General features: G+C 39.6%; 2 protein-coding genes across 2 annotated transcripts in view; one reads left to right on the top strand and one right to left on the bottom strand.

Moving 5' to 3' along the window:
• vrk2 (VRK serine/threonine kinase 2) overlaps window positions 1-450 on the top strand; it is an 80,260-nt gene extending 79,810 nt beyond the window's left edge. The window contains exon 15 of the transcript XR_012595318.1: window positions 5-450. The gene's annotated coding sequence lies outside the window, so the exon portion shown is untranslated. The remainder of the gene's footprint in view (window positions 1-4) is intronic.
• fancl (FA complementation group L) lies at window positions 65-27,910 on the bottom strand. The gene is made up of 14 exons (XM_074646998.1): window positions 27,675-27,910; window positions 26,613-26,671; window positions 26,464-26,524; window positions 25,875-25,931; window positions 24,972-25,069; window positions 17,114-17,210; window positions 14,484-14,552; window positions 7,828-7,978; window positions 7,626-7,709; window positions 5,236-5,281; window positions 4,712-4,793; window positions 3,839-3,955; window positions 759-830; window positions 65-348 (listed from the first exon to the last, which is right to left on the bottom strand). Exons 1-14 carry the CDS (start codon window positions 27,759-27,761, stop codon window positions 313-315), a joined length of 1,116 nt encoding a protein of 371 aa, XP_074503099.1. The 5' UTR covers window positions 27,762-27,910; the 3' UTR covers window positions 65-312.
• Between the last annotated feature and the right edge of the window lie 17 nt (window positions 27,911-27,927).

The following is a 27,927-nucleotide window of genomic DNA, read 5'->3' as shown; positions in this document are numbered from 1 at the left end:
AAAGTTATGACTTTATTCTCATTATATTGTGAACTTTTTCTTCGTAATATTACGACTTTCTTCCCCGTAAAGTTATGACTTTATTCTCGTAATATTACAACTTTTTTTCTTGAAATAGTATGACTTTATTCTCATTAAATTACGACTTTATTCTCATAATCTCAGATTTCTTATTCCTCAATGTGGCCCTTCTACTCCGTCGTAGCATGTAAACCCTCTTGAGCAAGAAAACATTTCTACTAGTTTCAGCACGGCATTTTCAAGCTGTTTCCCGAAGTCGAGATGGCGCCGACGGGAACACGGAGCCACTTCTCAGGATTTCTGGACTGCCATTTTCACAGTAATCGGCTGAAATAGAAGGAGAATCCTCAGTTTATCCTGCTTAGTAAATGTTCATCACAGTTAACATGAAGGATAACTTTTGTGGAATAAAAAATTAAGTGGGCTCTCGTTTCCGACTGGACTGTAGATGAAGGACTCCCGAATGCACTCAAAACTATATGCACAAATAGTACCGTCTTTGAATCAATTCACAGTATCGCATACTTTACTTACTCCTTTATCACACGAGGAGTAGCGTCGGTAAAACGGACTGAATGCGGCATATTGTTGTGAACACACTCGGCAGCCTTTCAGCAGAGAGACGGTTACATTATGTATAGAGCCATGCTAATTAAAGTATGCTGAATGTCTATTGACTCTGCCGTGAAGGCCTTTATGAAGGCAGCTGTCAGTCGCGGTGCGAGGCGCAGACGTACCTTGCTGCAGTAAGGACACTCTCCGAAAACAATGTTGAAGCTCTGCCTGCTGGAGGGGAGCGCTCGCAGCCACTGAAGGAAAAAAGGAAAGAGACCACTATCAAATCATTGCTTTGGATCTGATGTGTCAGCGTGTCAAGTGATAATAACGCTTGTTTCAATGTACACTTATTACTGCACACTTTAAAACGGTATATAAATTTAAGCATTTTAATAGCCTTTATGTGGAACTTTATGATGTCTTCCTGCCACTTTTTTCCTCGGCTTTAAAAAGGAGATGTCAATAAGCTTAATCTCCCTGAATACAGAGTATATAAACAAAGTAATCCCGGCAGTTGGAGCTCATTTCCTGTGTTGTGAACCACTACTGAGGTACTTCTCCATAGTCAGCGTATTACCAAGCCCCCAGGAAGAGCGCCGGGCTGTGAAGCTAATTTTCGTAGCGGCCAAACGGTGGAACTACAACAGCAAAACATTTTTTGGCCAACTAAGAAACTCAGTTTAAAGGTGCTAAACACAGGATTGGGAGTATTTCTATTGCCTCTAAATGGCTCTTAATACGGCAAGCCGTGGCTCACAGCGCTAAACACTTCAAACAAGGGCGAAAGTGCTGACAGAGATAAGTGTTTACCGGATGGTGTGTGCTACGTATCAGCGACGCTGCCATTGGTCGAGACGGCGAAATCAGCTTTAACCGCCGTATGAGAGCAGTGCCGAGCGGAGGCCGTAAACTAGCCAGTGGGGCATTCACAGGTACCAAAAGCAAACGCGACCACTTGGCTATGACTTTTTTTCATTAAATGTTTCGACATATTTTCACTTTTTTTTCACTTATTTCGACATACTATACCATGACATTTTTCGACATTCTTTACTATGACTTTTTTTTTTTTTTTTTCTCGACATACTATGCTATGACTTTTTTCATGAAATATTTCGACATATTATACTGACTTTTCTATTACCTTTTTCATGAAAGTTTGACATACTATAATATGACTTTTTTTCATGACATTTTTGGACATATACTATGACTTTTTTCATGACATTTTTTGACATACTATACTATAAGTTTTTTTCATGAAATTTTTCGAAATATTTTACTATGACTTTCTTTCATGACATTTTTCGACATTCTTTACTATGACTTTTTTTCATGAAATATTTCGACATTAAAATATTACTTTTTTCATGACATTTTTCGAAATATTTTACTATGACTTTTTCATGAAATTTTTCGACAGTAAAATATTACTTTTTTTCATGAAATATTTCGACATACTAAAATATTACTTTTTTCATGAAATTTTTCGACACTAAAATATGACTTTTCATAAAATCTTTCGAAATATTTTACTGACTTTTTTTCATATTTTTCGACATTCTTTACTATGACTTTTTCATGAATTTTTTCGACACTAAAATAATACTTTTTTCATGAAATATTTCAACATACTAAAATATGACTTTATGAAATTTTTCGACACTAAAATATGACTTTTTTTCATGAAATATTTCAACATTCTAAAATATGACTTTTTTCATGAAATGTTTCGAAATATTTTACTGACGTTTTCATGAAATTTTTCGAAATATTTGATTATGACTATTTCATGACATTTTTCCATGAAATTTTTCGACATACTAAAATATGACTTTTCATGAAATTTTTCGAAATATTTTACTATGACTTTATTTCATGAAATTTTTCGACATTCTTTACTATGACTTTTTTTCATGAAATTTTTCGACATATTTTACTGACTTTTTCATGAAATCTTTCGACATACTATACTATGACTTTTTTTCATAACATTTTTCGACATACTAAGATATTACTTTTTTCATGAAATTTTTCGAAATATTTTACTATGACTTTTTTTGATGAAATATTTCGACATACTATGACTTTTTGTCATGATATTTTTACACATACTAAAATATGACTTTTTCATGAAATCTTTCGACATACTATACTATGACTTTTTTACACATACTAAAATGACTTTTTTCATGAAATCTTTGGACACATACTATGACTTTTTTTCATGAAATTTTTCGACACACTAAAATATTACTTTTTTTTCATGAAATATTTCCACATACTAAAATGACTTTTTTCATGACATTTTTCGAAATATTTTACTATGACTTTTTTCATTAAATTTTTCTACATACTATGACTTTTTTCGACATACTAAAATATGACTTTTTTCGAAATATTTTACTATGACTTTTTTCATGAAATTTTTCGAAATACTTTACTGTGACTTTTTTTCATGAAATATTTCGACAATATAGTATAACTTTTTTCATGAAAATTTTGGACATACTAAAATATGACTTTTTTCATGAAATTTTTCGAAATACTATACTATGACTTTTTTTGATGAAATATTTCGACATACTATACTATGACTTTTTTTGATGTAAAATGTATAGTATAGTATATCGAAAAAAGTTATAAAAAAGTCATAGTATAGTATGTCTTAAAAAGTCATAGTATAGCATGTCGAAAAAAGGTCATACTATAGTATGTCAAAGAAAAATGTGAATAAAAATGTCATATAGTATGTCGAAAAAATTGATAAAATAGTGATATAGTACGTTGAAAAAAAGTGATTAAAAAAATAAACAATGTCGATATAGTATAGCATGTCGAAAAAAGGGCGAAAAAAAAGTGATTAAAAAAGTCATAGAATAGTATGTCGATAAAAGTGATAAAAAGTCATACTGTAGTGTGTCGAAGAATAAAAAAGTCATAATAAAAAATATTAAAATTGATTCAATATACTTTGATATGGCTAGATCGGTACAGAACTCTGTATTCGACTCAAATTTTGAGAGGAATGAAAAATTCAGACTGTTTAAAAAAAACTGGAACGCCATCTACTGTAGGTAATACACTGACTACGGGTAAATACCTCATTCAACCCCACTTCAAAAAATCCAAAATATCGCTATTGCTAACTATCTCTTTGGATTCATGTTTCAGAACTATGGAAGCCTGCCTGAGGAAAAGGAAATCTGTAGATGCTGCTCACACAGCTCTGTGTTTGTATGTGTGTGTGTCTTCATACCTCATACAGACAGGCCTGGTGGAAGGGCTGGCCACAGCGAGGGTCATTACACACTTGATCAGGGATCGCGGCTTCAAGACGATAGGAGTAACAGATCCCACACTCAACGCTGAAGCTCTACACACACACAAATACACAATAAAATAAATATTCAGCACATATACTAGAGCTGCAGACGCTTAAGATTTGGTGCAGGTCCTCTGTAACTACTTAGTGTTAAACAGCCTTCTAGTTAAAACTCCAGCGCTAACATCACCCTGTAACACCCCGAACTTTCCCACCGTCACTTTTCTCTCTGCTCTCGTTTGCATTTTGGCATAATGAGAAGCTCCTGTTTTTCTGGAGCTATCCATTAAGAGAGAGGATGGCAGGTAAAAAAAAAAAAAAAAATCAACATCTGGTCAACTCAACTTTTTTGCACTCCTCTGAATGTTAATGAAGCTGAGGCATTAATCACCGCGGCGACAGCGGATAAACACGACGCCCTTTTAACCCATCCGCGGAGAGGGGAGGGGGAAAGAACGAGTGTTTAAAAAAAAAAAGAGAGATAAATGGTTTTGCGTGATTAAAGCGATTTGATAGTGCAGAGAATTCTGCCATCTTTGTTATTCTAATGATCGTGTCTGTAAACAACCCAATTAAAGGAGAATTTGTGCCCACCTCATGGAAAAACAAAACACAGAGAGAAAGAAAAAAATATGGAAATAAACAGAAAAATAGGCAATAGCGTATGTCCGCCCCCTTATAACTTGAAGCTCAAACACACACAAGCAGGAGTATGCATGCATAGATGTAAACACGCACAGCTCCTTGAGGTAATCGTGATGGGAACGGACATGTTTGAAATGGAAAGGGGGCAACTGTGTCACATACAGATTTTTCGTGGGTGGCAGGTGACGGGAATTCGATCTCCAAAACATCCCGGAGGTTGTGCAAGACGCTGGAGTCCGGGTTCCTGCCAGCAGACCACAGACAGCTCCTTCACACACTAATTAACCACATGCAAATGAGCCTGCAAAGACACTGGGGGATGATTAGGAGACTTTCACCATTGGTATAAAAAAAGAAGAGGAAAAAAAAAATAAAAAAATGCACACGCATTTCTGCTGCTTTAAACTGAAGAGAGGTGGAGGGAGATTATCCTCAGACGTGTCATGCAGGGAGGCAAATGTTAAAACCTGTGGTGTAATTTTAAATGTGTACTTTACTTTAAAATGAAGTGTAATTGTGTTTTTTTATGAAATCGACTAAACTCTGATGACATTTAGACAGCAGAAATTATTATTATTATTATTATTATCATCATTATATGACTGCTGAAAGTCAATAAATTATTATATCGTATTATCTTACAGTCCAAAACCCAAGTAAAAGCTTGGTGATGGAGAGAACCTTACCACAAGTGCATGTTGGCATTCAGCTTATTCCTCAGCGGAGTCACCACTGCAACGACACAAGAAAGGGAATTATTTGGTGTCGGATGTAAACTGTACTACTAATAAAAAGCCTTGAATTTGATTCCAAGCACCCGCAGATACATTATTATTATAGTATATAAGCCTTCAGAAAATTACTGTCTTAAAAAAACCCCATACTCTGCATACCCTCAAACGCCATCTCTTATTTGACAACAGCCCCCGTTCGCCATAGACTGCGGCGTTACCACCGTCAGATATGAAACCATCATAGCTTCCTCTGTTCCACAGGGGAGCTTTGTCTCCGTGCAGCGCTCATCACTTTCACGATTTGTTATTCCTACATGCAAAAAGCAATATTTCTGCGCGACCCCTCGTATTTGAGGGTCGCTGCCTGCCTCCCGTCTTGGTGGCTAGAAGTGTGTATGTGTTTAATATCTTTTGAGTTGCATTGCTAGGCAACAGGCTAGGAGTCGCATGACCTTGGGTTTACAGAAACAATGGCCGACAATTGACGGGGACTTAAATAGAAAGCTGAAGCCGAAGCTCGCCGTGCTCGGCTCCGGTGTCGGTGTGGTGAGAATGTAAACGTGCCATTCTGGAAGCAAGTCTTCTGACATGACGACAGACAATGGGCAACACAACTAGCCCGGTTGAAGTCTAGACATGTAAAGATCTCTGAAAAAGCAGCACTATTCCTTTTCTCATTCATGCCTGACGGCTTCTCCCTGATCTGATTGAATAATGGCGGAGCACAGGCTGAATTTGTACTTTATTGCCTGGGATAATCCTCGGCTGGCAGATTACTCTGTGAAAAACGGGCATCTGACTGCAGTGATATGGGCTTATGAAGAGGCTCGGTACACAGTCATTCCCATTAGTGATGAAGCAATTAATCAATTAATTGATTCCTCTATTATTTCTGATTAATTGTTTAACTAATCTAAGAAATCATGCTAAACGTGTGCATGTTCTCTGTGCCTCTCAAATGGGAAGATTTGTTGCTTCTCGCGTTTCTCTGTGACAAAAGTAAATGGAATATTTTGGGGGGATTTAGTTGGATTAAACAAAGAGTTTGAAGATGTCACTTTGTGCTCTGGGAAATATTGTAGTGCGTTTTTCAGTATTTTCTTTTTGATTTTATAATTGAAGAAATAATCAAAGCATTAATCGATAACCCTAAATTCACAATGTGACTACATTCTCAGTCACACCAACTTATCTAACGGCAACATTTCTGATCTAAATTAATTCAATGGAATTGCTGCAATCCGTGGAGATCCGTTGGCACTTTTGCTTTCAATTGAAGATTTGAGTTCAATTTTGGTGAACTTAAACATGTTGATTTACGCTGTTTACCAATAACAACGTAATTTACACTGAGGGAAGGGACAAACATGCCCCCTCCACTTTTCAAATCCCAATTTTGTCCCTCCACTTGTATAGCTTCAGTTTGATTTTCTCACTAAAATCTCACTAAACACTGTCCTCTGATAAAATTCAGATGAAGAAATGTTCACCTGAATCATCTTCAATTATTAGCATGTGTTCCAAACAGTATTATGAAGCTTTGTGCTGGTTTCGCCTCTCAGGCCACATAGATGCTGCCCTCACTTTGTTGAGGCTGTACGCAGCCTGAGAGGAAGATCTGCAGTATATATTAACATCACTTCATGCATTTCTTTTATTTACATTCTTATTCCTAATTACTAAAAATGCAACAATTAAAGATTAATCAAAGCTAAGGCAGCAAAGGACAGTATCCCTGAGACAAGAACAGATGTTTGGTTTGTTTATTTCATTATTTTTTTGTGTGATTAAAGATGTAAACGCAGCGTGATCTCAGTCTCAGTTCTCCATAAATTAAATTAAATTGAATTTTCAGTGTTAATAAGATGGAAATTTAGGCCTTAGACTTCTGAAAAGCACAAAAAACAACTTAATTTTAATGTGTCTTGTGCTAGGTTAATATAAATGTTTTTGATTGAGGGACTCAATGTCATATTAGGTGTGTTGCATGACACACTACCTAAGTAGTTACTACTGTGCGTTACAGAGCTTTTTAAGTGCGAGCTATTGGATAAACCACTTTCTGGTGTTACTGTTCACTTGCTTACTACGTCAGTTTGTCAGTTAAGTCAACGTTTCATTGGTGACTTTGGTGACTGTCATCTCAGTGTGTCACATTAAGAAACTATTTATTCCCAAAGCTCATGGGCTGATAACTGTATTCTAATGAGGAGGAGGATTTCACATGCTATAATACAGTGTGTCAGTTTTGGATGTGTAATAGTGCAGATACACTTCTTCTGCTCTTGCACTGCCTGAAAACACACTTTCAAGTGTTGCCATGTCTCTGGGGTCCTACCCACCATGCTCGGCTCCCAGCAGGCAGCACTCTGGCAGCATCTTAGGGTGTCTGGGATCCACCTCCACTTTGATGGATACGTTGTTTCCTGCACACAGATGGGATAGCTTCTCTTTTTATCATATGGATTGATTAGTGTTTCCGTATGTGTGACTGTCTGACTGACTCGTCTTTGACTGTGCTGAGATATTCCTTCGTAACAGTACCGATGGCGATCCGCCTCATGGTGTCGGACCGGCTGGGTTTTTCCGGCTCCAGAATCCAGGTCTTACTGTCGATCTCGTCCAAGACATCCCAGAACTCAGTCAGGGACTCCAGAACCAGCAGGAACTGGCTGTGAAGCTGGTCCAGAGTAGTCTAACAAAACAGATCAGAACAAGCATAGCGGTCACTCACAATACTAAAGAACGCCGCGGTGCTCCAGCAGCAGCGAAGCTTCAGTTATAAACAAACTCTTTGTCATTGTTACTCAACAAAACTGTGTCCAAACAGCAAATGTAATTTCTGTCATAGTAGCAGTCCAATACAAATAAAGATAAAGGTGTGTATTTAATGTCTTATGAACATGTTTTACTGAGATTACTTAACCTTGACTTTAAAGAAATATTTCAACATTTTGGGAAATACACTTTTTACTTTCTTTCTCAGAAAAATTATTTAAACTTCATGTTTGTTATTAAAGTACGGAGCTGGAGCCAGAAGGCCGTCAAGGAGAGTGACAAGAGGTCATATCTTGGGGTACAACACATGCTCAGTAAAATCTGATCTGCACTCGCCGAAATTGAGCCAAAAGGTTAAATGGTAAAGGTAACTTCTTGCAGCACTCCAATGAAGGGTTAAATTAAGCTAACTGAAATACAGAATGAAACAGTAAAGTGTGATTAGTGACAGAAGGGCAGAGAATCCTTGATTTCATGATTACATAGAAATACCACACAGAGGAGCTGTACATCTTTGGTTTTGATAAAGCAACTGGAGTGAAGTAAAAGTGCAGATAGCAATTGACCAGTTGGTTATAAACTGAAACAACTTAAGGCGCACACACACACATGGTCACACACACACACACAGAGAGAGAGAAGAGAAAGGGAGGCTGATAGAGGTGTCGGAGACCAATACAGATGGAATGAGAGGGAAAAAAATTAGAGGAAAAAATGAACCAAAAATTATGGGTCATTGTGCCAGCACAGTGCACACAATTAAGCATCGTCCAGGTGCTGAGAGCCTCAGCAATTACAGCCCAATTAATGCCAGTGGCATGATTACGGTTACAGCTCAGGATAACTACGCGAGGCCCAGTTCAGAAAGAAAAAAAAAAGGAAGAAGAGTTGGTAATTGAATTCCTGCCATATCTGTGAGAAGAACATGAGTGAGAGCGGAAGGCTGTAAGAAACTATGAAAGACACTGAATCTGAGCTGAGATTTGCTCCTTGGCCATTTCAATCAGTCCTCTTTATCTATTTATGCTATCTCTGACCGACCTCAATTTAGCTCTTAAAAGCCGGCAGGCTGAAAGAATTCACTTCTCTTTACATGGAAAGGAATTAAGAATTATTCATTCGTTATTGTACATGTTTTTAAATCACACGACTACTCCTAATCTGGCATTAGTGTAAGTATGCCAACATTACTGAATTCTCCATGCAAGACATGAGCTAAGTACAAAACACAATCAGGTAAAGTGATCATTATTTAGCGTTTACTGTATGTCATTGAATGCACCACGGAGCTACAGTATAGAAAAGTATGTTCCTGTTCGTCTTGATGAACAGATCCCAGGTCAGAGAACAAACGGGGCTGCTGAAATGAACATGATCAGTATTTGACATAGTCTATATTAGTATTTGAAGAAATCTACATATTCACTTGGCCCTATATGTTTCACTGTGTGATGAATTTACATGGGAAAAATCAACAAGACGTTTGACTGGATGCTGTGTTGAATACTCAATTCTGATTGGTTAATCACAGCGTTCTTCAGTCTGTTATTTCTTTATAGCAAACCGTTGCTATGTATAACAGACCGTTGCTATGGGCGCAGCTCTGATGTCGGATTCTGGCAGACCGTTTTTTTGTGTCAAATTATTGATTTCTTAAGTAAGTAGCCGTGTAATAAGCGGGATAATGTACAGCTAGCAGGTGGTCATGACACATGAGACCCCTCCGCTTCTCGTCGGGGTTTCTTTAACAATAATGACCGGCTCGCTGTACATTATCCCTAACATATATATATTTATATTTTACTTTATCTTATTATCTCACTCTTAGTTTGACTAATAGATAAAAAGGAGAACTTTAAAAGGTTTGATCTCCAAAGTTGTGTACACTTATGTATAGTGTGAATAAGTGTACACTTATTATAACATACTTATATATTAAAAAACCCAAAACGATCATTTGAATATTGATTTGGAGTTCAATTACCATGGCAACGATCGAAGCTTCGAAGCATTTGGGTCAGCCCTAAAACTGACATTGATTTTTTTTTAGGTGGGCCTTTTTTTTGGTGGCTCAAATACATTTGGCTGCTGCCCCCCGTCCACAGCAGTTCATTGCTTTGCTTCTGTGCTGTTACTCCTGTCTGCTTCTCCAAACTGTATGTAACACACTGACTATGGATAAGTACGTCATACAACCTCACTTCAAAAAAATCTGCACTATCCCTTTAAGTACCAGCCATGACTTTCAAAACCACTTATTGGTCGAATTTATGTAACTATGTATATTAGATACAAGACAACATACAACAAACACACATACAGGCGTTCAACTCAACAGTGGCTCAGGTGTCCCCACATCTTTTTATTCACACCGAAACCTCCTCGATTCCTTAATTCATGCGGTTTTTAGTTGTTAAAAATCACCTTTGTGTAGTCTGCTAGCACAAGACACAAGACACACACTCACACACACAGACAGAGGTTTATTTCTCTTCCCATTCTAGTTCCACACAAATGCACAGAGTGGCATGTCTTGGCCCTGCAACAGAGCAGGCAATAATTACTCATTCAAATGAACATGTCAGGACTGCCGACAGACAGGCCCTTCCCCCCCGCCACACACACAAACGCACACGCACACATCCTTCACACATCAGACAAAAAAACACACTTGGCACAGATGCAAGCACATACACACATGTATACACACACACACACACACACACTTCATGTTGCAGTGTGGGAGAGATCCATCAACGGCCCAGCAGGCAGACAGGCTCCATACGGTAGCGCTGTTCTAAGCTGGTCCTCACTGTACGCCTGCCATGTATCAGCTCAACGACACACACACACACACACACACATTAGCATCTCTCTGCTCAAATTCTCTTTCTCACTGTTCTCTCCTCTCTCTGATTTTTGCCTACACTGTCACTCAACACACACACTGACAGCAGCCTTCTGTTATAGATTTGAAACACTAGGAGGAGCGGTCCAGTGCAATGCTAGCAGTACTTTTTTATGATGGACAAAGCGAATGTTGGTGTGACTGTAAAAAAAACTAAAATCTGTGTGTGTGTGTGTGTGTGTGTGTGTGTGTGTGTGTGTGTGTGCGTTAGTGACACACAGACTCCGAGGCAGTGACAGAGATGAAAGGCAGAGGCAGAGTGAAAGAAGCAAGATGGCAAACAACAATAACGAGGAAGCAAAGAGATACAAAGAGCCCCACAGCTGGTTTTACATCAAAACAGTTTTACGCCAATTATAGTGGACTCAATTTGAGGGGCTGAAGGGAAAAAATGTCTTAATACAGCAGGTGGAGAAGTGTTTTGTCAAATTATGCAATCGGTAGCACAGGATGAGTCAAGTGTGTTTGTGTAAACCCTTAATCACAGTTTGAGCCTCAAAACGTCACATTAGAAAACATTAAATGGGAACATCAACCCTCTCCACATTTGTGGTTCTGAGGTTTTAGCAAAAAAAGGAAATATATTTGACAAATAAATAACGTGACAGACTTGGGTGTATTGTAATAATCTCATGACATGGCAGCTGTGGATATGTGTGGCCTTGAAATGTCTATTAGAAATCTATCCACCATGACCTTTTACAAATGCGGTACGTGATGATGATTGAATCTGGCGTTGTTATTTACTGGCATGAAACCTACAGTACATAAAGGATAATTAAGGACAGGTTGTGTGATTATTGAAAAATAAATCATGAAGGAAGCAGATTACGGTTCTGGTTTATGTCACTGGTGCAGGGCATAATTTATACTGAGGATGGAGGTCTTGTTTTTTTTGCCCTGCCTCCTACTTTTACAGTTTCAGTTTAATTCTCTCACTAAAAGCTCTCTAAACCCTTCGATGCCCTCTGACTATACAGCTGCCAAAATCCAAACGAGAGAAGAGAGGAGTCGGTTAAAGGTGTTGGTTCGCTAATCTGAGTAAGCATACTGTGTTCTTTAAAGCAATAAAACTTCAGCAGCAGCAACAAGTGCATTGTGGATTTCTTATGCCCTAAGTTTCACCTCTCAGGCTACATGGCTACCCTTTTATTGGTGGCGGTTATTGAGGCCTTAAAGGTGCTAAATTCGAAATTCAGAGCATATTTATTGTCTCCGCACGGCTCTCAACATGGCGACAGCTGAGCTGGCGGCTTGCAGCTAACTGTTCTAACAGCGCTAACAATGGCAACAGTGCTGACACAGCTAACAGTTTCAATCTTGGGGGGGATCTGAAGGGTGGGTGCTACGCTTCCGCAACGATGCCGTGAGTCGGGACGGCGGCATGATCATCTGTATCCGCCGTATGAAAGCAGTGCAGAGCGGCAGCCGTGAGTTAACCAATGGGGCACTAAAAGGCACGCACGGCCAGTCCGGCCATGTAAACAAAGCACAGAGAAACTCAGATTACAGCACACACAGAGGGAGAGCGATTTCTTTCTCAGGTGGACATAACCCCACTTTATCTTTACATGGCAAATAGTTATTTGCTGCTATATAAATGCTCTGGATATCGAATAGAGAACCTCTCTGGCCACATGCTCCAAACAAATAGGGGGCAGCATTTCACCTCTATTACCATTCAATCTAAATTTAAAGCCATCACTTACGCAAAATTCAACCAAACTGCTGAATATCTGAGAACTAGTCAAAATAACACTGCCATCTTATAATCTTCACGCGTTCACAGCTGCCGCTCTCTATCATAGTTAATAAAAGAACATAAACACAAGTTACCTGGTTGTAACTCTACTTCTACAAGTACTACAAACCTAGCGCACCATTACTTCACATCACAAAGTGAATGTAAGAATGAAAACACACTTACTGTGGGAAATATAATGAAAGCACAATAAGTTCTGATGACATACAGTGCAACACATCTGTCTGATGTTGAGGTGATAGAGTAAAATCTGATGCTGAACTATAAATCCAAAACGCACGGTGGGTCTGTTGTTTACACTTCGTTCCAGGTATGAATCCAGCCCTCCAACCCTTTATGCAGCCTGAGAGGAAGAGCTGCAGACACTATTCAGGGCTGAAAAAACACTAACATCTGCCATCATGAAACTAGATGTGATTCTAAGGGTTAGTGCATAAATAATACAGCAATTTAGTAGAGTATCCTGATTTTACCATTATTGTGGAGAGCACTATAACCAGTTTCATCATAATTTGCTATTTACCAGATTGTTCTAAAAGGAAGGAAGGAAATAGCATTCATATTTACTGCCGTTTCTGACGTAAAAAATCAACTTTGAACCTCAGCTTTTAAGCAAAGTCCTTCATGTACTCAGATAGAACATCTACAATTCAATGACGGAGGTGATATGATCGAGCTCCTGAACAGAGGTTGTTTTCTTAACAGCACTCACACAGAGAGTGAATCGACCTGCTTTCATGATCGTTGCATCAGAACTTGACCACAGCAGTATCTCTATTTCATAACTCAAAAATGTTAAAAGCTCCATATACAAGTTGCACAAGATGTTCAGGAGCTATTGCAACAGGTCTGACTGAATGAGTTACAAACGAGTGGATGCATTTTTTAGTGCATTAATGTGTAGCCTTTTTAGGGATTTAATCACAATGGACCTAGCCTGAAATGCTGAGAAGATGATCATAGAATGCATAAATTCACAAGCTGCATGAAATAATTTAAACAAAATACAGTAGCATGGCCTTTACAAGATCGCTGACCATTTTGTCAAACGTTAAAGTAATAATTATGTCACTGATTATCGCTGAATGAGGTAACACAATGGTGATTGAGCCTATGGCCCACTGATGAAAGCCCTTACATTTGCAATGTTGCGAACTGGGTGTCTGTGGCGACAGTCATGGGAAAAATTACAATCGGCGATCTCTGGGAAGTGAGATCCAAAAACACACCTGCAATTATCGCTTATCGCCATAGGTGCAACCAAAGAGAACAAAACAGAGATCTTTTGAGATTGGAACTATAAATTGAGTCTTGTATGAACCCAAAGCACTTCTTTGTTTCTAATCAGCATTTCAAACATTAACCAAAAAATTGAAGGGGAGACACTACAGGTGAATAGGGTAAAGATTTAAACTAATAGATATCACCATGAAACTTACCCAGTTGACTACTTACATTAAGACAGTTATTTTGTTGTATTATCATAATTAAGTTTTCTGAAAATGTATGTTTAAATATGCAAATGAGACATTATCTAATGCTAACTCTTGGTGAATTTAGGAGAAATCTACGGACATAAATAAAGTGTAGTTAAATAAATAAATGTGTATTTTGGATGTTTTCTTACCACTAGTCTGAAGGAAGACATGTTATGGAAGCAAAATAGCCCCAATTGATTTTGCCTGGGGTGTCTCTCCTTAATTTAGAGATGGAGAAATAGTTTTGGTAGATATACTGTATCTGTGTACATACCTGTGGTGTCCAGGTTATGGCCAGAGGGACTGGCAGGTCAGCTGAGCATTCAGGAGCCTCTGCAGGGTGCTGTGGGTGTAGAAGATAAGACCGTTATGTAGCTTAAATTAAGACCTCCTTTAAAAGAATCTAACATGAAAGTCCCCGGCTAGAAATGAGAAGCTGCTTCTGTTTGCCTCCGTCTGAAATCAAGGGCCATTATAATACAGGTAATTCCACCGCTCCTTATTGTTTTATGCCTGGCCTTTATTAGCAACCTTCCTTTATTGGTTCGTGCTTATTACCTGAATAATAGAGAACTTACAGTAAACCCTGGCATTAGTGCTGGTCATCTTTAATATGTTGCCAAAACCTCCTTAAGCCCTTAATAAGGAGCTTTGGTCCGTACATATGAGCCAGATTTCCTCTCTCTGTTCACCTTCAACATCAAGCTACTTTCCGTCCTTTCCCTCTCCGCTCTTCCTCTCTCTCTCTCCTCTCCCTGCCATCCAAGCCTCTATGTGTCCATGCCAGTGCTGCCTCCTCCCTAGCTGTGCCCGGTGAGGGATGACCTGGCGCTGGATCTGGTGGAAGCAGCTGGAAGGCAGGGACAAACTCCAAGCTTGCGGTGCCAGAGGGGTGAGGAGGGCCAGGTGGGCAGGTGGACACAGAGTGGGGTCCCCACCACCCTCCCTTGTCCCCGGTGGATGTCATCTGGGCTTAGCTAAGCACCACCTCACCATGCCTAGAATACGCAGCCCCACTGTGAGACACAAACACTACTGCCAGCTACTAGGAAAAAGAATTGGGAAGGTCCAATGACGTTTCCATGTGCTTTTGTTTGTTGCAGGGAAACTCATATCTTATCTAATAAGGTACAGCCTCAGAGTTTTCATTCACATATCTGACCTCAAGATCAGAGGTCAAGGGACCCTTTGAAAATGGCCATGCCAGTTTTTCCTTGCCAAAATTTTGCCTAAGTTTGTAGCGTTATTTAGCGTTCTTACTGACAGCCTAACATGACATGGTTGGAACAAATCAATTCCTTTGTTTTTTTCTAGTTACATATTTTTAATTTCATTCAGTTTCACTCTAGCTGCAAGACTGAGCCCGCTGCAACCTCTATAAGACAGAAAAGTGGCCGGGGCCCGCTGTCAGATTTTTAAAAAGGTAATAAAATTTAAAAAAGAGGTAATAGTAATGCTAGTGCTCCTGGAATGAGTCATAAAACCCAGAAATGAGTCAGCATTTTAGCACTTTCAGTTCCCCTCGTCTGGAAATCAATGGGTTTTTTGAATGGGTTTCTATTTAGATGCCTGAAATAAGGTCTGTGGTTAACACAAGCTGAAGAGACTTTAACGTTTTGTTCTATGACATAAAATACATCAATCAATATCCCACTCGTGAATTTTTAAGCCTTTGTGTGTGTTTAAAAAGGCGTTTGTTGACAAGTGGCTAAATGAGACTACTAAACGTCATCACACAAGCTCGTCCGCCTTTACAGTCTCGTTGTGTATACTCTCGCTCATGCAACTGTGATAGCCTAACGGTAGCTTTTTACTTCTGCCGATTGCATTCACACTTCAAAACTCTTCTAAAAGTGGTGTTCATTTGTGGAGATTATCTGGCTGAACAAAACACATCATATCATAAACGTTTGTTTGCCACAGAGTTTATTTTCTGCAATAATCCAAAACCCAATAGAAAAATCTCATTGGCTTTTTGTCGAGGGAACCAGGGTGATGCCAACTTCCTGGTTGACCTACAAATATACGTCATCCCTGGAGCACTCTATCATGAAAGCTCGCTACTTGACGCCCGTGTATCGATACAACATTGCCACGCAAAATATTGCAATACTATGCTGTATTGATTTTTTCCCCCATCCTTAGATAGAACTGATGAAAATTTTATCCAAATTGTAATTATCTGGAATTAACACAAGGTAATAATGTGCTGAAATTTGTATTACTATACTTTTACTAGAGTAGTGGTTCTTACAACGAGGCCCCAGGACTCACGGGGATTTTGAGAATGCAAAAGTCTATTCTAGTACACTCTGACTACCAAAACCATTACGTTTTTCCAGGACAAAATATCATTCAACACACTCTGTCACCTCTTATCTGACAATTTGGGGATCTGTAACATGCAAATATTTCAAACGCTCTGTATTACACTGCTATTTCCCCCCCAGGCTACATTTACTTTTACCTACAGCAGGTAAAGGTTTTGTGTACTTCTCTCAACAGCAGCGAGCAGAGACAGCAGCTATGCAGATGAGTGTGGGTGTATTGGTTTTCCCTATGCATAGAGGAAGGTTTTCCATCATGCTGAGGTCTATGTGGAGATGTTTTATCTGTGCTACATCTCAGTCACAGCGGGTTATCATGTCTCTCCGCACCCTCTCCAGTTTGACCTAGATTTAGGGGCGCAGATGTAAATCACTGATTTGCTATCAGCAAATTGAACATCCCATATGCGCTTGGTGAAGTCGGCCGGTTTGGATTTGGATTGGCTGTAGGTCAACATTAAGCTGTAGAGAGTATTCCATTTGATGATGAATAATTTTCAGTGTGAAAAATTATCCAGTCCTTTACAGTAAACTGTGTGTGTGTGTTTCTGTGCGTGCAGGAGAGTGTGCGTCTTACCTTAGACTTGAGTTTAATAGTGAGAACGTGCTGCCTTCCAGAGGAGCCCTCCGCCTTCAGTCTCAACGTTCGGAACTCGGTGTCGATGAAGAGCAGCCTGAAGATACAAACACACAATAAATCAAACACGCATTCACAGAGAAGGGTACGCAACACTGTAAAGTGACAGCGGCCATCATCCATCATTAATCACAGCGGCAGAGAGCAATATTGAGACATCAACTCTGCCTTTAGATTTATCACACAGGGTACCTAACACGGTGACATTACATCAGGCCACAGCTCCACATTCACGCCCCCAAAACAAGCACGACATAACTACGGGCTCTGCTTCTATAAATTCTAATTTGCTTTTTCCTCCAGCAAGTGCCTTTTTAATGCTCTAATGGAGGAATATAACAAAACCAATCATGCTGATGCTGGGAACATTATTTTCATCCTGAGTCACCACAGAACAGCCGGGATTTTATGCTTTCTAATAAAACTGGAAGCAAACATACTGACTGTATGTACACACTGTTAATTGCACAGTAGTCACTAATCTGAGGGCTCTTCAACGCATCAGCTGACTGATACAAAATAACTGGAGTGAGTACATATTTCACGATGCAATACAGTAAGGCTGCAATTTCACACTAATCCACATAGATTCATGCAAATAATAACTGTAATGAGGCCTGTACACACCATTTGAGAGGGTTTTTCTTCCTATGCAGGACATGCAATTAGTCAGGAGAGGTGTCGTATTTTGCCAAAGAAAGCAGATATGATAATATTTCTGCAAAAGAATCGCTGAAGTTTGAAGCACCAAGAATACCAACTCAAAATTGATTTAATTGTTATTAGTACTCTAACTGTATACTGTAGTTGGGTTAGGTTTTATTTATTATGTGAAATTGTTAAGTGTTTTGTATGTATTTATAGTCACATATTTAAGTTAACTTTAAACTGTAGTGTTAACTGTTAATATCTTGTTCAATTTCAAATTCGCCTTAGCAATATAAAAGCCGCTCTATAATGTCGTCATTTCTTTTGCTTTTTTTTCTCGGTTCAGTCGCCGTTAAGGCACCGGGCCGCTTTAAAGAAGTCCTATAATGCTTATTTTCAGGTGCATACTTGAATTTTAGGCTTCAACGAGAACATGTTTACATGTTTTAATGTTAAAAAAACGTTTTACTTTCCTCATACTGGCTGTGCTGCAGCAGTATGACTAACAGACTGGCGTAGTAGTTTAGTTTAGTTAACGAACTGAAAAGTAGCTTAGTCTCCTGTGACCCTGACCTTGCAGAGTATCCTCCATTGCTTCTTGAGACACACAATGTTTGTTAATAAGTCCACCAGCTCTGTCTGCATAATTTGCATATCGAAATCCAATCAGAAGCGAGATAAGGAGAACACTTCTTAATATCAGATGAACGTATTAATGTTTCAGTCATTTTGTCCAGGCTGGGTGGAAGTATGGGTTTGCTTAAAGACACTTCGACAGGCCACATGATTGAACAACAGATGTGAACAAACGTCAGCCAACATCACTCTTTCCTTATTTGAGTAAAAAGTGTAACACCACTATCACAACTTTAGCAGTTCCAGGGGGCGGATTCAAGCTCTTGTAAAATGATGCATCTTTCTGTGACCTTAAAGTGGCTTCACATTTTCAAGCCTGAGAGTCAACCTGTAAATCAGACCCTTTCCTTCCTGAGCTAATTACAACCTATTGAGGCTGAGGACAAAACACTGATCTTGCCCAGAGCGCGCACCAACACCGCCGTCAGATTTACTGCTGCACTATGAAGGAGTCCGATCCTCCCCCCTCTCTCAAGTCCTTCGCTAGTCTACCGAGAACCTGAAGACAAAAAGACTGATCCGAGACAAAGGATTTTGGACAGTCCTCCTCCAGATTTACAGTACATTACGATGAACGCTCTGTGCCGAGGCTGACGTGGCTGTATATCTGCGGAGGATTTATGGAGAGTGTTAGAGAGGAGTGATGTGAGCAGTGTGCTCGGGAATGACACACACACTTAGGGAAGTGATGGAATGATGGGAGACGGTTTCCAATGTGCCCGATTCATTAAAGTGTCCGCTCGCTCACACACTTGGTAATCAAACGCCGGCAAAGGGCAACGGTGCTGAAGTGTCATATGCACGCCAACATCTACACACACAATATCATGATCACCCCAATTCGACTCTTTGTCCCTTTCTTGCATGCTGACCTGATACATCTCTGCTCCCACGCTTACTCAATTTCGCCGCCCCCTCCCCATCTCTCTATCTCTAAAACCATCTGCATATTGAGATCTCCCTAACACACCGCCATATCTGCTCCACACATACCAAAACCGATATTAGTGCCACCTATCATGCCGAAATAATCTAACCGCAGTTTCGAACTTCTTGAATATACAACAAGACCCTGGTTATCCTCAGGTACACATTTACAAAGAGCACAGGCCCGTAAAATACCCATTACTGCTAACAGCAATAAATACACAAATCTGTCAAGCGTGACCGGTTAATAGACCTACCCAAGTGAAGGAAGTGACAAGCATCCAAATGAACAAATCAATACATAAGAAGTTGAATCGTTGAAATGAAGTGCTGGTGGTTTGCACAACACGTGAATAACTGAATGTCGGTTCTCTCGAAAGGGAAAAATCAGTTTCTCGGAGTAAAAACACGCTGCAGTTACCAGTCTGTTAGGTCTATTGGGCAAACACACAGTACAAGGGTTTTGCAGGTTTTAAAAAGTCAGATATTCGACATTATAAACACCTTTTTAAAGCCACCAGGAATTAAATGAATGTTTTACCACCCACTGCTCTCTACCTGCAGGGTGCTAGCAGTATGTACAGACTGCTATTACTATGAAAGGTTACATTAATATATATATATATATATACACTGTGAGTTGGGTTTGATAGCCTTTTATCCAGTCCAAATCAAGTATCAATCTGCTTGTTGGATCAAAATCCTTTTGTATACTTTATCGAATCAGGTTTTAGCTTTCAAATTTGCGAGTACCAACATAAAAATGACTAAAACTCAACATCTGTATTCACCTTTAGTTGGCTGAAGAGGAAAAGATATTATCGGTTTTGCATAAAGGTTTAACTGGGACATTCTCCTGAGATTGATGCAACACAATCCGCTAGATTATTTCTCTAGAGAGGAGTTGCAACACTGTTGGTCTTGTTGTACTACAAAGAAACACCGCTCACTCCGTGCGGTGTCTCTCCCTTGCTGCAACCGACACAACCCCCAACCTTTATGCAAATGACAATGCAATGATGTCACAAATATGTAAATGAGCGCATGCCGTCATCTAGCGACTTTAATGATCATGTTTCCCACAGTTACTTTGGTTGATCCGCTATTTCCGCTACTGGGGAATAGTAACTGCAAAGAACTTGCATTGATGCTCTTTAGCAACTAGGGATCGATACCGGGGGAAAACAATAGCGTTATCTTCTTCCTGATTTTGGTTGCGCAATGGTCGACGCACTTCCTTTGTGCCGTAAATCGAGCCTTCATTTACCTGGACGGTCGTACTCGGTGGCAGACAGAGATCACATTTAAAATGTTTACGTTTAAAACAGTGAAATGGCCTAAATATTGTATATTTGTGACATCACAAAATTACAGAAATCCTGAATGCCAAAGGTCGTGTCTAGAAGGTAACCCGCAAATTGTGAAATCTGATCTGAAATCAGCAAAAACTCTCACGAGACTTCCGAGAGAGAGTTCCCTTCTGGACATGGCCCTTGTTTCAAAGGCAGTTTCTGAATACGAGCTGTGTGTATTTCTCCATGGATTGAGAGTTTCGATACATTCACAGTATTTATTTAGCATTAAACCTGCTTTATAATAAAAAGACATGAAAATCTCACTTTTTACAATATAGGACCTTTAAAGCAGAAATAATTTAAGTTATACCATTTATTTCATTCTGTATCAAAGAGAGGAGTCAGACCAGTGCTCGGTATCAACCAACTTTAACAAACGGAGTATCGGCAGTGAGAAAGTCTCATCGGGTATCACTAACACACACATTTCCATCTCCTCTCCTCTGAGGTCTCACACCCAGGATAGCAGGGACTAGCCGCCGCCCCTACTTGGCCATGATGGAAACAGCGTGACAGTCAGACGTCCTGCTGGCAAGACTGATGAGAGCATCCCATTTGCAACTCCACAGCCAAGTGAGCTGCTTCCAGACAGTGCACACCACGCACATATGTGCTCGTGTGTGCGCGCATGTCTTCTCTGAATGTTTTTTCTTTTTTGTGTGTGGTGTCGACAAAGTGATTAATGAACGGTGAGATCAACACATATGTACTGCAATGCTTGTGTGTGTTGCGTGAGAAATTCACATGCAAAAATGAAAGCGCACACGAGGTACGATAGAGGACGACGTAAGTCACATGTATGCAAACAATGTATGTGCACATACAAAAATACACTAATCTTATAAAGCAGAGACACCTATATATTAATTAGCCTGGTTTGCAGTCTAACTGTGCTAACCAGGACATTCTCATTACTTACTGGACGCAACTGCATAAATCCCAATACTATTTGTGATTGTATTTACATCCTGTGATTATAGGAGTCATTTATTAGCTGGCCCAATAATGTAACAAAATAAATATGAAAAAAAAAAAGAAAATCCATGATAGCGTCTAATCCCTCAGCCCTGGGCCCGGTTGGCCCAGCAGAGCCCTGCTGTCAGAGAGCTGCTATAACTGGCCTCGGAAGAGCAGCAACGCAGTGTGACAGAGTGGTAACACTGTGATAAGAAGAGACTTTGGTACGTACACCGAGAGGCTGCGAAACATGGAGTGCCAGCTGTGCCCGTAATGAGCCCCGGAGCTTCCAGGGGCCACGTTTCGGGGCCACCGAGTGATGGCGGCTGACCTACTTGACCTCATTTTCCATTAATTAACACATGGTATGCCATCTCAAGCCAATTAAGATGACCACACTCTCAAATGCAGAAATGGAGATGTGCAGAGAGAGGAGAGAGAGAGGGAAGACTCACTTACCTGGCCCAATCAGCAGACAGAATTACAGCTGAAAACCCCTGGTGGCTATTAGCACGGCCCATACCAATTAAGACGCTAAGCGAATCTCGAGTGCTTTGGAGATTGAGGCCCACTGTGTATAATGCCTCCTAACCGTAACACGACACTGAAAATGATGTTGGTCCCATTTCCAGCATAAAGCATACCTTCACCCCCCCTTCTCCTATTAAAACCTGAGAGTCTTCAATTAGAGCCATTTGCATTTTGCTAATATCATAATTGTAGCCGTGGTCATTAATAGGAAAGTGGAAAATGAGTGTAGTAGTCAAGGCTTAATCCGAGCTGGGGGAGAATAGATATCTTCCCACTAACTCCCCCCCCCCCCCTCCTCCTCCTCCTCCTTCTCCTCTCCTGACGGGTGGAGACGACGGTATTGGCTGGGCCTGTCACCGCACGTGGGCTCAGAGTTATTAAATGTGACCTGGATTTAACTATAACTCAATAACTAAAAATAAGGAAGTCATTAAGAGCCATTTGTTAATGTGGAGCTGTGTTGTTGCAGGCGCTCCAATCAGTTTAGACTGCTGGGGGGGAAAAAACAAGAACTGCTCCATATAGCGGTTTAAAGCACCAGAGGTTTCTAGCCGTATATATACACGCCACGGTATGTTAATCTTACCTCTGGGGAAAATACACGAAAACTAAAAAGAATCTATATCAATAACTTACGGTTTCAATAATAACTTTTCCTCGTCTCTGGCTTGTGAGTTGCTCACAATTGCCTATTCTTGGCCTACAAACTGAGGTGTACATTAGTCCCTACAGTATGTAGCTTCTACGGAGAAAAGGAAAAGTTGATATCTAGATCATCCTCGTGAAACAGGCTCCATCAAGGGAAATTACTTCCAGAGTATCCTGGGACCGTGTAAGTGGGGTTAGGAACATTACCATGTTTCATTAAGAGAAAATACTTTTTTGATGATCAGTTGATTCTCACTGTATGCCAATTTAAAACAACTATTTACATTTAGTGACGATTCATTCTGTAGCATTGCAGCAGCGGTTCCATCAATCATCGTTAGATCTGCAGCTCATCTTTAACGACACCCCCTTGGAAACCAGATGATGCACTTTGGGAAATGAAACTGGTGAAAATAAAGAAATTACCGCGTCACGGTTGTACGCCTCCGCCAACCACACAAGTTGCAGTTTACATCCATGTCTGTCTAAAATGTCATCACTTCATCATTTTATCCTATTAGATATTTGTGGGAAATTTTCATAATTAGAGTATAAATTCTTGAATAATCGCCAAAAACGTGTTTTGTGAGGTCACAATGAACTTTGACCCCCAAATTCTAATCACTTCATCCTTCAGTCCAAGTGGAGTTTTAGTATCCACACTGAAATAAGGAACCAAGTAACACTAATGCTGCGACAACTTGAAGGTCCGAATTTTCCGAGTTGAAATTTCTAACTTCCAACCTCCAGGTGCACGAAAACCATGACTGACCGTGACAAACTCATGTTTCTTTGGCAAATTTACACATTTGAACTTTCAGCAGTGAAGCCTCCACATTTTTTTATTTTTTTTTTCTATCATTTTCCCAAATAACTTTTGTGCAGAGAAGATAACTTTCAGAGATTGTTTACCGTAACCAGCTAACTAATAACATGACGACATATTTTGACATTAATTTACTTGCAGAACAGGTTTTACTACATGATAGGATGTATTATTTTAATTAAATACAGTTTAATTCATGGTTACCATTAACAATGTGTGCTTCCATTGTTGTGTGACAATTGCTTCTTCATGAAGTCAGAATAGATGGTTTTGCCCTGAGTAAGAAGTAGGAACTTTGAGTGGTGTTGCATTGTACTTTTTCTAGTAGGAGGTTGGAAGTTTTTGAGTTCAGAGTTGTCTGTAACGCATGATATTCAGTTTCTTTTTAGTTTCACTTCTATCCCTCTCTCATGTGCTCTCGCTCTTTTTTTTCTCCCGCTTCCCATTCCTCGTTTCAGCCGAGGGTTTGGGGGGAAAAAAGAGATCATGTCTGAACCAGACTCTACATTATTTATGAGCATGCACTTGGACCATTTAGGCAACTAAAGACTAAAACAACTGAAGATTTGCAGTTGTAATAGCGGTGCACTTTGTCACAATCTGAACATGTAGAGAAATACAGACAGTTACAGGTGCTTACTCCTAAATAGAGTAAAATTCAACTTTCAGATAGTCCTATCGTTATTGTTGCAGATACCCAGCGTCGGCCTGCACAGCATGTAGGGCTGCTTGATTTTGGCCAAAAAAATCATAATCATTATTATTTTGGTCAATATTGAGATCACGATTATTTAACACGATTACTCATCGACTTTGGAAACGTCATGCATTTAGAAAGAACATTTTGTAAAGTGCCACCTTTACCCCCGGGTCTTTCCAAGCCAACCTAAAGCCAGTAGTGGCACACCACCAACACACCCGGTGGGGCCAGCCAGCCCTGAGGAGAGTTCCCACAAGGGGATCCTGCACCCCTGATGTGAAGGCACTACTATTGGATTACTACAGCATACTGATTTAGAAGGGTCAGAAAAGCATTTTGCCCAACTGATGGAAAAAATAAATAAAGAATAATCATTTTAAATCAGCAGGGGCATCAGCAATTGCCAATAATCGCTTCAATTGTCGATACAATCGTCAATCAAAACAACCCTATTCATCAAACAACACAGGTAAAAGTGGTGTCAGAGTGACATGTAGAGATGGCTCCTCTACAGGTCTCCTTTAAAACCTGGTTTCAGATACGGTGTTAGTGCTCCTAATAGTGACTTACTTGCCCCACCCAAGGGTCTCCATCTCAGAGATGAGCTGAGAATAATACTGTGGAGGCGGGATGGAGCGGCACTCAGGCCGGTTCTTCAGACCCACTTCCTGCAACGACAGAGAGAATGCGTCTTAGTTTAAAGGTCCCATATTGTAAAAAGTGAGATTTTCATGTATTTTATATCATAAAAGTAGGTTTAAGTGCTTTATAAATACTGTGAAAGTATCAAAACACTCAGTACACAGAGAAAAACCCACAGCCCGTATTCAGAAACTGTGCTTTTGAAACAAGCTGTCAGGATTTTTGTCCATTTGTGATGTCACAAATCTACAATATTTAGACCATTTCATATTTTTAAACGTAAACATTCCAAATGTGTCCCAGTTTTCCTGCTGCAGTGTATGTGAACGACATCAGCTGACAGGACGTAAACATGGACCCAAGCTGTTGCCTAGCAACGCAATGCTGTTGAAATGCACTAAAACGGAGCGCTTTAGACAGAGTGTAAATACAGGTATATTCAGGCAGACTATATGAGAAACAAAAAGTTTTTTTTAAACATTACAGCATGTAAACATGTTCTAGTAGAAACATAAAATACAAGTATGAACCTGAAAATGAGCACAATATGGGACCTTTAAACCCAGATTACTATCATATCACAACATCACTGCTCTGCAACATTGTCTTTCTACTAAAAGCAAATAAATACAGCAAAACTGAATCAGGGCCAATAAGTGTTATGGCTTTGTTTTGTGGCAAGGTTGTTACACTTCTAACAAAATATACATGTACATGTGTGCCTCATTATCAAGGCTATTGATAGCGCCTGAAGGTTCCCATTTACTTTCTATTCATAAAGCAACAATGTCAAAGTGACCGTGCCAACCACTGTGTCATTCTCCTCCTTACCAAGACAGTCTTCAGCTCCAGAATGAAACTGACAAGATCAGCCGACTGCTGCAGCCTCTGTGAGAAGTCAAACAAGAGAGAAGAGACATCCTTGAATGGGAGGATAATGAAGTGACAGTGTCTATTTTTTTTTTTCCTCTAGCCAGCCATTCAAATCAAACACAGTGTTTGTGATTAATGGGGGCTGCCACCAGCTTTAATAATTAATGATAGCTTAAAGGCTGTGAAAATAATGAACTTTGCAGCCCGGGGTGAAATATCAATCTCATCCAAATAACCCTGAGGGGCAGCATAACAAATAGGGACATTTTCCAGGCGATGTTAATTAAACAGTGAAAAATATTTTTCTCTGCTTCTGAAGTGAGGCAAGCCTGATGGGTGACAGGGAGTACGAGAACGACGCCGTGCACGATGCAGAGAACACAAAGGAGCCAAAATGACATGACATAAAATATTAAAACACAGAACAATCAACCTGATCTCAATAAGAGCTGGCAGACACAACACAGCAAAACATATTGTGACGTAAATTTGCAGCAAAAATACACTGTGTTGGATTAATTTGGGGATGTGTGTGTGTAGAGTTTACCTGCTTCACTATGTGCTCATAACCATGCAACAGGTGTTTTAACTGCCAACAGCAGTGCAGCCTGCAAGAACAAAGTTATGAATAGTTAGACACATCAATATGCCTGGGTTAGGTATCTTGTAAAGAGAAAGTGAGATGATAATTTATACCTGGCCCGTTTAAACTGGCGATCTGGTGGTAGTAGTATTCTCAATCTGAAGTCTCTTTCCTGTGAGAATCATAGCATGACATGTGTAAATTACATGACAGGCACAAAACATTATTAAAAGTAAATTGAGCAGGTGGAAAACATGAATGTCATATTATAGTAGTGAACACCCCCACCCCCTTCTATTTTCTCTCTTTATCTTATTTTAATTAAAAAATTTTATTACATTTTTCTCTTTTTATAAGTTATTTTCCTAAATATTTCCCCCCCTGTCTTTTGTTTATTGTATATCTTTCCCTCATGCACCTAAATGTATTCTGTAACCTGTGATCCTATGGATGGATGGATGGATGGGTGGGGAAGGGAATTTGGACCTAACTTTGTAAACAGATCTGATGAATGATATATATTTTGTTTGACTTATACATGTTTTGTATCTGTTATTTTTGTGGGATAAAAAATCATCTTTGAAAATCAATAAAACAAAAAAAAGTAAATTGAGCAGTGTAACAGTCACTAGTGCTGCATTTAATAACCTCTAAAACTGAATCAGAAGAAAAGCAACACTTAGTCTGCCGAACTCCATTGAGAAATAAAACAATTTAACGTTACTGTGCTTATTTTGCAAACGTGCATAGGCAGTATAACAAAACGATGCACCACATCTGAATCAAAAATATGAACTCTTCAATTCGGCTTTAACCATACATAGGAAAAAAAACAATATTCTATGTAAATATTGCTTTTTAAAGTTGCTTTGCATCATTTCGCCAACTACGTTCAGCCAACGCTGACGTCAGTTAGCTAGCGTAGCGGGGCGAAACGTAGCAACGTTAAAAAGTTAAAGGTTGATTAAAAGTTAAGTTTTCTAGAGTGCCTGATAATTACACGTATGCCGAACTTACCAGCGGTTTGTATACATTCATGACATGTATAAAGTTATATTCTATCAAGCATGTAAATGTGTCAATAGAGAGGAATCCTTAAAATGACATTTTTCTTAATGTAATTTGGTGAATCGTTTTAAACCAGGAAGAGCAACCCAACTGTCAGATGAACTAACCTGTACTGTGATGAATCCGTCATAGATAGTTTTCTCCTTGTTGAGAGGTAAAAGCAGAGGGTTATCTTTTACCAATGAACTCTCCATTGCTGCTAGTCTAAGATATTTCAATTTAGGCTGTTAAATCGCAAGAAATCACTTGTTTTTAGCGGTTTTAGAGACGAACACACAGAGTGAACACGTGGAGGCTGAAGACTCCTAAGCCCGCCATGGAAAACAAAACACGGTGACGTCACGGTGCTGCCTTCAGTGA

The sequence above is a fragment of the Sebastes fasciatus genome, chromosome 9, assembly GCF_043250625.1.
Source record: "Sebastes fasciatus isolate fSebFas1 chromosome 9, fSebFas1.pri, whole genome shotgun sequence".
Lineage (NCBI taxonomy): Eukaryota > Metazoa > Chordata > Actinopteri > Perciformes > Sebastidae > Sebastes > Sebastes fasciatus.
This window is presented reverse-complemented; position numbering and strand designations above follow the sequence as displayed.